The sequence below is a fragment of the Myotis davidii genome, unplaced genomic scaffold (genome assembly GCF_000327345.1).
Source record: "Myotis davidii unplaced genomic scaffold, ASM32734v1 scaffold77, whole genome shotgun sequence".
In the NCBI taxonomy this organism is placed as follows: domain Eukaryota; kingdom Metazoa; phylum Chordata; class Mammalia; order Chiroptera; family Vespertilionidae; genus Myotis; species Myotis davidii.
The window spans coordinates 6,509,776-6,520,615 of record NW_006289713.1 but is presented as its reverse complement, the minus strand read 5'-3'; the positions used below and the strand labels follow the sequence as shown (position 1 = coordinate 6,520,615).

Genomic DNA, 10,840 nt, shown 5'->3' with positions numbered 1-10,840 from the left:
GAGGACAGAGATCTTCACAGAGATGGAGACGGCAGGGCCCCGAGGGGCGGCCTGGGGGTGGAGCCCAGAGGGCAGGCGGCAGGTGCTGGAGGGTCTCTGCAGGGATGCAGACTCCTGGCATTTGAAAGGTCACTGACTAGAGGCTGAGCTCCTGCTAATTGGGAGAGACACCTGCCAATGCCCGCTGGGCGGGGGTGCCAGGCCCCTGGTCTAATGGGTGGGGGCCTGGTGGGAGGGTGCTTCCCTCATTGGCTGATCTGGTTCCTTAGGGCGGTGGTGGAGCCTTCGAGATAAATGTCAGCTGGGAGCCTTTGTGCTCAGGAGGCCTGGCCCCCCGCCGCCGCTCTCCCAAGTGCAGACAACAGGGCACCTGACAGGCAGGAGCAGGTGAGGCAGGGAGACCCCCGGCTGTGCCCACGCAGACACCACGAAGCAATCCCAGCTCCTTCCACCGAGTCCGGACTTGGCCTCAGCGTGTCCACGCCGCCCTGTGGCTGGAGCTCTTGCCACAAGACCCTGCCCCACGTTGGGTGAGAGCGTGGCCTCAGGAGCCAGATGGCCTGGGTTCGAGCCCCAGCTGTGGGGTCTGGGCAAGCCCCTTAACGGCTCTGTGCCTCAGTTTACAGGTCTGTGAAATGGGGGTGACGGTGCTACCGTGCCATGGGGTGTGGTGAGGACTGGATGAGTGACTACGCAGTAAGAGCCCCATGTGTCTGTCCTGATTCTGTGCTGTGGTTCCTGGCTTGATCACCAATCTTGCCAAATGGGACGGGGAACGTCTCCTCTTGCCCAGATGACAAGGACCCGCAGCTTAGAGTTTATTTCACAGCTGGTATCGTGCGTGGCTGGGTTCTGGGCCTTCTGAGCGGGAGTGTTGGGGGGACTCCTAGGTTTTGAAAGTTACAAACTCATCCTCCCTCTTTGACACTGAACCCTGAGCCTGGATGGCGGAGGCATCCAGACCCCGCCCTCACCCCCAGGCTCCGAGCACTCACAGCTCACAGTTAGTCCTTACTCTCTCCTGAGCTTGATGACGGGAGGGAAGTGAGGACAAGGGTGAGGGTCTCCCTCGCCCCAGCTTGTCCTTTAGCCCTACGTTGAGCCCACACAGAGCTGCTGGGAGCAGAGACGGGAGCTCCGGCGCCTTTAAAATGTAAGAACAACTTCGCTCTGGGCTCACGTAGGCAAGCTGTGCCCTGCACGAGAGCCACTGCCAAGGATTCGGGAGCCTCAGACCCAGCCCGCATCCGTCACAACCCTGTGCCCTGACGCTGGGCAAGGCCCTCACCCCAACCAGGAAAGGGCATCTCCTCCTAGTCCACCCACAGGTGCCAGGTGGGCTCGCTGGGTTTGAGGCAGCCTGGCCGGACGCCATGGGAGGGGGTATGCACGGGGGCTGGAGGCTGGGAGTGCCGTGGGCCTGCCGTTCTCCCTGACCTCCACTGCCGCCCACAGGCATGGCTCCTTTAAGAAGAGCAGGCTCATTGAGGGGGTGCTGGCTGCAGGGGTGGAGAGCAGAGTTCAGTTCTCTCAGCAGGTGTGCGGGGTGGGCGGAGCCGAGGGGGAAACTGAGGGCCGTTTCTCCTGGAGTCACAGGTCTGCGGTGAGCCCCTCCCTCAGCAGCCCCTCTGCCCCCAACTCAGAGAGCTTCCCTGCCAGATGCTGTGCCAGGGGGGCCGTGGGTGAGAGCAGAGGTAAGAGGGAGGGAGGGAGGTGGGCGGCAGGTGGCATGCCTCAGCTGTGGTGCCCCTTACAGAGCCCCACGCCCTCCACATCCCAGAGCCACAGGTCCCGGCCCCAGGGCGGGCAGGTGGGCGGCCAGCGCTGGGCCCAGGCCAGGCACCTCCTTTCCTCGTGGTTTGTCATCTTTAAGGCGGCATCTGTGGCACCGAGAGAACTCCGTGCCAACTGCTGGCAACCGTCACACATCAGCCCTTTCAAAGGTTTGGTCTGAAGCTTGCCGAGTGGATGGGGCACAGGGCGAGGGGTCTGTCCTCTCCCCAATCAGGATGCGGGTGCTGGCGCTGGAAGTAATTTAAATGGGGGGAGATCATCTGGGTACCTGGACGGGAGAGAGAGGCCATCAGACTGCCCGCCCTCGGACCCCTCTTGCAGGTGTGGTAGGTGTGGAGCTGTGAACAGCGCCGGCCCAGGTGGTCAGGTGGTCCGATGCGAGGCGATTGCCCGGCGGGGCAGGTGCTGGCTGTTGGTTGAATTTCTGCAGCGTGAGTCCTGCAGAGGAGCTGCTGCTTGTGTGCGCTGTTTGAGGATTCTCTCCAGTGGGTGTGGGTCTGTAGTCCTGGAATTGGCTGCGTGAGTCAGTCAGTCAGTTGTTCCCCGCGAACTGGCGTGTGCTGGCCGATTGGGATTCGCCGACGGGACTGCTCTGTTGGTTTGGGAATTGTCTGGACTTGGGGACGTCCTGTCGCTCAGACGCCAGCTGCTCTCCTTCCCCCTTTGCAGACGATGGGAAGCTGTCCTTGGAGGAGTTCCAGCTCTTCTTTGCAGATGGCGTCCTCAACGAGACGGAGCTGGAGGGTCTCTTCCACACCATCGACTCCGACAACACCAAGTGAGCGCCCCGGGGTCCCCGCGCTGGAGCCGGCGCCGCGGGCTGGGAGGACGCCCTTCCTTCTGCCCGGCGCCCGCCTCCACTGCCCACCCCCGCAGTCCCCGAACTCCTTCCGGAAGTCAGCGGCCCCCTTGGCAGGCTGGTCTTTTCTGGCACATGTGGCTAAGCCGAGAGGGACCCTAGATTTTGCAGAAATCACACTGGATGGTGAAGGGAAGTTGGCCGCTCCGTCACCTTCTGCTAATTCAGCCCAGTTCTGCCCGGACCTGGTGCCTCTTTCCCGACCCAACACCAACACTGCCATCTTGTTCTCACCGGCTCCCATACAAAACCAAACTCTAACCAGATGCTCATCCTAACTCTGTTTATTTCATTATTATTTTTTAATATATTTTTATTGATTTCAGAGAGGAAGGGAGAGGGAGAGAGAGAGAAACATGATGAGAGAGAGCATCATTGATCAGCTGCCTCCTGCACAGCCCCTACTGGGGATCAAGCCCGCAACCCGGGCATGTGCCCTTGGCCAGAATTGAACCTGGGACCCTTCAGTCTGCAGGCCGATGCTCTACCCACTGAGCCAAACCGGGTGGGGCCTCACTTTATTTCTTTTAGTTATAGTTTACTTTCAGTATTAGTTTGCATAGGTTTCAGGTGCACAGCATAGTGGTTAGGAAATCAGATACTTTACGAAGTGTTCACCCCAACATTTCCAGTACCCAGCTGGCACCATGCATCGTTATCGCAGTATTATTGATTCCATTCCCTGAGCTTCATCGCCCCATAACTCTACTTCTTAACCTGAATCCCACTTCTGACTCATCTAATGAAACCTTCATCAACTCAGTCATAACCCTAACCCACATCTCAGAATCCATCTGAACCTCCTGGCCCACCCATCCCTGAATCAGGAGCAAATGCTGCTTACTCTGCCCCTGCCGCAGCCTTAATCCCACCTTCTCCTTCTCCTTGGGTTCCCGTTCAGCCCACACCCGGTCACCTTCCTCAGGCCTACTTCCGGGGAAGAGGACCAGAGTTCCGGGGGGTGGTGCTTGGGGCAGATTCGATAAGTTGGGGTCCCCTGAGACAGGCCAGAGATGTTGAAACAGGGCGCTGCCCCCAGGCTCATCTGCAGGGGACCCGGCGCTGTGGCAGCCTGGACCAGGGGTTGGGGCTGAGCGTCCTGAAGGCAGAGGCCGGCACCGGGGCAGGTGGAGCCGGTGTCCTGTCCAGGGAAGGCGCCTGGAGGAAACGGCTCCTAGCACAGATAAATAGCTAATTTATCAGCGGTGTCCTGTCCAGGGAAGGCGCCTGGAGGAAATGGCTCCTAGCACAGACTCCAGAGAAGGGCGTGTGTCTGGATCAGGTGCTGTAAATGTAATATTTACACAACACTTTTAACTTCCAGAGAAGGGCGTGTGTCTGGATCAGGTAGGGGTGTCTGAGGGGTCCCTCCCGGCCCGGAGCTTGGCAGGGCTGAGACCCATTGATGACGCATTCTCATCGGGTGCCTCTGTGTTGGGCCAGCCGGGTGGGGAGGAAGAGCTGCAGGTTTTGTGCATTTAACCATGAGAGCACATGAGTGGGGAGCGAGCGAGGAGGTCTCACCTTTGCATTTTCTCCAGGGCTCCCCAGGGGCAGCTGTGGGCATTCCCTCCTGGGGGTGCTGGGTAGGCTCTGTCCAGAACAGTTCCCCCGGGTCAGAAGCTCGGGGAAATGCTAGTTTAAGCACAAGTAAACTGGCTTCCTTTCTGCGGGACCTGTCAGCACTTTTACTAGGACAGAGAAGCAGGGGACCTCCCGGGCAGCGCGCACAGCCTCTGACCCCGGATCTAGTGGTTTGGGCCTGGGCCTTGGCTGAGCCCCATCCCGGTCCCCTCTGCAGGCAGGCGTGTGCAGGCGCCTTTCCCGGAGGCGTGTGGTTGAGCCTGGGTTGGGAGGATTCAGGTTCTAGGCCAGCCCCTCCTCTCGGTGATGAACTGGGGCTCAGAAAGTGAAGGTTTCGAACCTGCACAGACACTCGGGTCCCTGGGTGCCCACCGGGCACAGTCCTGCGTCGCATCTGTGTTCCCAGGCTGCCTCGCTGCCCGCACCTGCACCCGCACCCGCACCCACACCCGCACCCTCGGGGCTGGCCCTCGTGCTCAGCCTCCTCCTGGAAGGGCAGGACCCTTCCCCATCCAGGCTGTAGGAATGGGGTGCAAACCCTGGGGCTTGGGATTTGGGTGAGGACCGGACGCTGGCCCAGGACCAGGCAGGCAGGAGTGCCCAGGGCAGCGTGTTGCAGGAGAGCTGGTCTCAGCCTGTAATGTCATCTCCTCCCTTTCGCCTCCTCCCTTTTCCTGAGCTCCATCCTGGGGCCGTCTGCTCATGATGTGATCAGCAGACTTTCGGGGAGGGAGCAGGGTGGGTGGTGTGGTGAGGGGGTCAGATAGACTGAGGTGCTGATGGAGCCCTGCTTGGGCCTTCGGAGGGGTTGGTGCCATTTACCTGCTGCACCCTCACCTGTGAAGTGGGGCTCGCAATGCCAGGGCATGGAATGAAACACCAGGCATTTTACCAACTCCGTGGGCTGGGCACGCTATGGAGGGAGGGCAGGAGGATGGGACCCGACAGGCCGGCTTCTGAGTCCCCCTTCCCCTGTTCTCTCTCTGCAGCCACGTGGACACCAAGGAGCTGTGTGGTAGGTACCCGTTAGGCAATGCAGGGATCAAGAGGGGTGGAGGGAGGGGACCTGGGGAGCGGGAACAGGGGACACAGGGGATTGGTGAAAGGGGCAGAATCCTCCTGTGACCCCTGACCTTTGCTCTCTCCTACCCCAGATTACTTTGTGGACCACATGGGGGACTATGAGGACGTCTTGGCCTCCCTGGAGACCTTGAACCATTCTGTCCTGAAGGCCATGGGCTACACCAAGAAGGTCAGCAGGTGTGGGTGGCCCTGGGGTTTCAAGCTCTCGTTTCCGATGTTCTCTGGGGCATCTGCACCCACGGGTGCCTGGGTTTGTGAGGACAAGTGTGGGTGGGCCTGGCTCTGGGCGGGCTTTGCTTGGCTCTCCTAGCGGGAGCGGAGGTGCACTGTGAAGTGAGTAGAGCGGCTCCGTGAATGGCCCTGTCCACCCGGTGTCTCGTAGGCGGTTTGGAGGGTGAGACCCGTTCCCAGCATCGGGCGTGGCCCTCGGATGGGGTCCTGGGGAGGGAGCAGCAGGCAGCCCAGCCCTCGCCCGTGGACGAGCATCATAGCTGCCGGGCCTGTGCCTTCTGCAACAGGGTCACGAGAGGGGAAGGGGAAGGGCGGGCTCACGTGTGACCGAGGAATCGGGTGGTGTCTGGTGGAGAACACGTGCCCAGGCCTGAAGCCGTGAGCCGGGCAGAGGGGCCACTGTGAGTGCAGACCCCGCTGTGTCTCCGATTGGCTCCTAAGTCTCTGCCTTTCGTCCTGCCTCCTCGTCTGCGTGTATGAGCTGGAGGAGGATGGGGGCAGGGGGATAAGGCCAGGTGTGGGCTGGGGCTCACTGCGCCTTCTCCACGTAACTCAGAGCCCACCCCACCCCCAACTTCATTTCCTGCCTGAGACTGTACCTCCGCTGGCTGGCGGCTGGCAGAGGGGACGGGTAGGCGTGTTCTTTCTACCTCCACGGAGAAGAGGCGCGGAAACTTCCAAAGGACCCACGATGGCCAGGATTAAACACTCAGTTTAACCCTCACAGCAACCCCATGGGTGGCTGCTCTCACTTCCCCCATTTCACAGCTACAGAAACAGAGGCTCAGAAATGTGAACCCTGCAGAGTGGTAGCCAGACAGCCAGACCTGCTGGCTGAAATGAGAGGGGAAACTGAGTCAGGGACCTGTTAGGAGGTATAGAGCACAGCATGGGACTTCAGGCTGCCGGGGGTGACTGGAGTGCTAGTCAGCCAGGAGTTGGGGCGGCCGCTTGGGTACACTGACCAGGACACACAGGGAGGGAGAGTGGAGCAGGCCAGGCCCTGAGGGACACCTAGACACCAAGGGCTTGCAGCTACCCGTGGGGCCTCAGAAAAGGCCAGCCCCATCTGCTGGGCGGGGACAGGGAGCTAGGCTGATAAAGTCAGCCAGGCCTGCCTGGAGGACCCGGAGCCCAGTCACTTTCCTTTCTGAGCCTCAGTTTCTCCATCTGTGGAATGGGAGCATTCGCTGTGTAGGATCTTTATGAGGACTGCATGAAGTAAGGTCTCCAATTGCTTAGCATAGGGCCTGGCACAGAGCAAAGGTGACTAGTTCTTATTACTAGGCTCCTATTGTATGGCCCAGGCACAGGTAGGACCATGCTGTACATTTTTCAAATGCTGCTCAGTGACGGCTCTGCAGAGGATTAGAGAATCCCTTTCTTCCCGGAGCCCGAAATAGCCAAGCCTCACCCTGAGCCTCCGCCACCCACATCCCAGAGTCATGCTGTTTTGAGTCTTGGTGTTTTAAAGTGTCTTTTAATAACATGTAAAGCCGACTCCTTTTCACTGTTTGCCTTTAGACTGTGTGATATTTGCAAGTATCAAGGTGGGCGGAGGGTTCCAGGGAGCATGGAAAGAGCCCAGACCCCAGAACCCGAGTCACCCAGACAAGGGCGTCGGCCCAGCCCCGCTCCCAACAGGCTGTGGGAGGTTGTGAGGTGCACCCACACCCACACGGGACTCCTGGCTGCACCCACCCCCTCGAGCCCCGGCTTTCTCACGTGTGAGGGGCCAGTTCTTGGCACCGTTGCCAAGAGCCGTTTATAACATTCACAGCTGCCGCTTGGTCTTCGGTCGTAACTTCAGAGCTGTGACCTCGGCCTCCGCTCAGGAGAGGGTTTCCGCGTTCGGGGGCCGGTGTGGGATTTCACTCTCAGAAACCACGCTCTCGTTCAGTGCAGCCCTGGGACGTCTCGGGTGGGGTGACAGCGGGTTGTTGCCGTGGTGACTGGCATTGCTTTTTGTTGCGTGTTTTCTAACCATGTGTGTGCGTAGAAATGCAGCTCATTATTTCGAATGCACCCATGGATGTTAGTTGCCTCGGTGGCTTTTGTCGCTGCGCAGTGGGAGCACCGTTGTGAGCCGCGGGCCCTTCGTTTCTGAGGTGTTCCTGTGTCTCTGTGAGGCCTCTGGCATTTGTCCCAAATCTTAAAACATCCTAATGGCGCTATGTCAGTGATCCTCGTTTTGCTTCTGATTTCCAAGTGCATCTCTCTAGTGTTTCGCCACTAATTATTATATTAATACCAGCTCTTATTCTAGGATCCCCCCAGCCTGCTCAAAAATTATTTCTGCGTTCCCTTCGTTAAATTCCGTCTTCGGAAGTGGTAGTGAATTTTCTGAAATGCCTTTTTTGTCTTTTAAAAATGATATGATGGTGTGCATTTTCTCAAGCTGTTGATGGGGTGGATTCTATTATTAGCTGCTCTCCTATTGAACAGCCCTTAGCTTCCTCTGATAAGCCCTCAACGAGGCATTATTCTGTCACATTGCTGGGTCCTGTCACCAGCTGAGCGTTTATTTCTCTCTATTGGGACTTGAGAATCGAGGATAGTTTGGAAATGAGCTGTAGGTGGCTTTGAATCAGTTTCTCTAACAGAATTACGTTTCTATTCGAAAATAGAATTTATCTCTGAGGCTTGGATCCAGGTACTGAACAGGGGAGGGGATTATTTTAATAGTTATGTTAAGGTCAATTCTAGTTTTAGTTAAATTTTCTTTCCATTGATGTTTTTAGAGAGAGTGGAAGGGAGGGAGGGGGGAAGAGAGAGAAGCATGGATGTTAGAAAGACACGTTGATTGATTGCCTCCCACACACACCCCATCTGGGCTGGGAATCGAGCCTGCGACTGAGGTACACGCCCTTGACTGGAAACCGAACCCATGACCCTTTGGTGCCTGGGCCAGCACTCTAACCACTGAACCACAGCAGAGTAATTTTTTTTTTTTTACTTTTTATATCCACTTTAGTATAGTTTTGAATAAAACTGTCACAAACATGATCCATTTTATGGGAAACTAGAGGCCTGGTGCACGAATTCGTGCATGGGTGGAGTCCAGCTGGCCGGCCCCAATCAAGGCAATCAGGTTGGGCCGGCTGGGGGAAGGGGCCACGGGCAGTTGGCCAGCAGGCCCTGCCTCCTGGTCGAACTCCCAGTTGAGGGGACAATTTGCATGTTAGCCTTTTATTATATAGGATTATGCGTTATATGTTCTTAGAATTTTTTTTTAATCTAAAGCATTGACACAAACTAGACACTTAATGCAGATTAAGTTGAATAAAACATCTGATATAGCTCAGTTCTCGTTTCCATTTTTGTCCTATTTTGCTACATTTTAAAAACTTACATTTGTCAAGTTTTGCTCATTTTCATTAGTCATTTTAATAACCAGCCCGACACATTTATTTTTATTTTTTTAAAAAATATATTTTATTGATTTTTTACAGAGAGGAAGGGAGAGAGATAGAGAGTTAGAAACATCGATGAGAGAGAAACATCGATCAGCTGCCTCCTGCACGTCTCCTACTGGGGATGTGCCCACAACCCAGGTACATGCCCTTGACCGGAATCGAACCCGGGACCCTTCAGTCCACAGGCCAATGCTCTATCCACCGAGCCAAACCAGTTTTGGCCCGACACATTTATTTAAATTTCACAATGTTTTCTGCCATATTTTCAGTTTCTATCATCATTTTTTTCTTTCTCTCCTTTCCTTAGATGTATTGTTGCTATTCTTTTTTACATGTGAACTACAATGCTTAAACTTCTTATTCTAAAGTTTGAATTTAAACATTTACCCTTGAATGATATTTTCACTGCAACCATAGATTTTAATGTTATTCTCTAACAGGCTGCACCCTCACTTATTACTAGGTGTACCGGTTAATAATGGCGGATTTTGTAATCAAAGAAAACACAATAATTTCAAGAGAAACATCAAAAGTGCTTTATTCAAAGTAATGTCCATCACTAGCTACACATTTCCCCATCTTTCAGGTAACTTGTGGATACCGTCCCAATAGAACTTTTCTTGTTTTGAGGCAAACCATTCAGAGACCCAGTTTTTCACTTTGGCCTTGCAGTCGATGTTGATGGTTGACCTGGATCAACCCATGATTTTGTGCATTTGGGATTCTCAAAATAAATAACTTTTCATTGCCAGTCACAATTAGATGCAGAAAAGACTTCCTTTCGTGCCGCTGAAGCAACATTTTACTGATGACTTTTCGGTTTTCCATTTGTCTTTCGTTCAGTTGATGTGGCACCCATTTTCCTTCCTTTAAAATCTTTCCCATTGCTTATAAACGATCAGAAATTGTTTGCTGACCAACGTTTAATCTTTCTGCAAGTTGTTTTTGAGTTTGACACGCATCTTCATCCAATAATGCTTGTAATTGTTGGTCTTCAAACTTTTTCGGTTGACCTGGGCGTTCTTAGTCTTTTACATCGAACTCATCACTTTTAAAGGGTTTAAACCAGCGTTCACAAGTATCTTCAGATGGAGCATGTTCACCATATGCTTCCCGAAGTATATGATAATTTTCAGCAGCACTTTCCTTCAAATGAAAGTAATGAATTAAACTTCCCTCAAATGCTCTTTTTTTGGCATGGAATTCAACATTTTTAAGTGTAAAAATATGTATGATGTTAACACTTCAGAAAATCTGACATATGAAGTTTTGAAGCTTGTTGTCAATACAACAAAATAGCATACATATCAAATCGCATATTTATCAACATATGTGTAACTCCATCTAATGAAAAAAATCAGCATTGTTAACCAGTATACCTAGTGCATGGTGTTTAGATGCCCCTACCAGGGGTCGAACCCGCAGCCTAGGTGTGTGTCCTGACTGGGAATGGAACCCTCTGGTGTATGACGACACTCCAACCTACCGAGCCACCCAGCCAGGTGATGTCTTCATGGCGTATTATTTAATTTATTTTTATAAGTAGCTTATGGATACTTGAGAAGATGTGGATGATACTTTCAGAATATGCATTTTGAAAATAGCTGTCCTTTCCTTGTTATGAAATTTATGCTGTTAAGACACCTTTTCAAAAAAAGTGAAATCGTGTTTCTGGGACAAATACAAAATGCACACGTTTCCAGGATCGTATTTAACTCATTCATTAATGTGAGAACCGGTGAGATGTCACAGCTCGCTTACAGGGAAATTCAGACAACACGTACCGTGTATGCGGGCGCCTAGGAGTTCTGCAGGAGTCTGTGAGCAAGTGTAAGAGTGACCAGTGTCCTTGGGGCGTGGCCATTATGTTCTG

General features: G+C 54.0%; 1 protein-coding gene across 1 annotated transcript in view; it reads left to right on the top strand.

The window, feature by feature from the left end:
- The window catches only part of NECAB2 (N-terminal EF-hand calcium binding protein 2), a 33,212-nt gene that overhangs the window by 4,283 nt on the left and 18,089 nt on the right, over positions 1-10,840 (top strand). Inside the window, exons 3-5 of the mRNA XM_015562989.1 lie at positions 2,464-2,572; positions 5,227-5,252; positions 5,392-5,489. Coding sequence (XP_015418475.1) covers positions 2,464-2,572; positions 5,227-5,252; positions 5,392-5,489 — 233 coding nt within the window. The remainder of the gene's footprint in view (positions 1-2,463; positions 2,573-5,226; positions 5,253-5,391; positions 5,490-10,840) is intronic.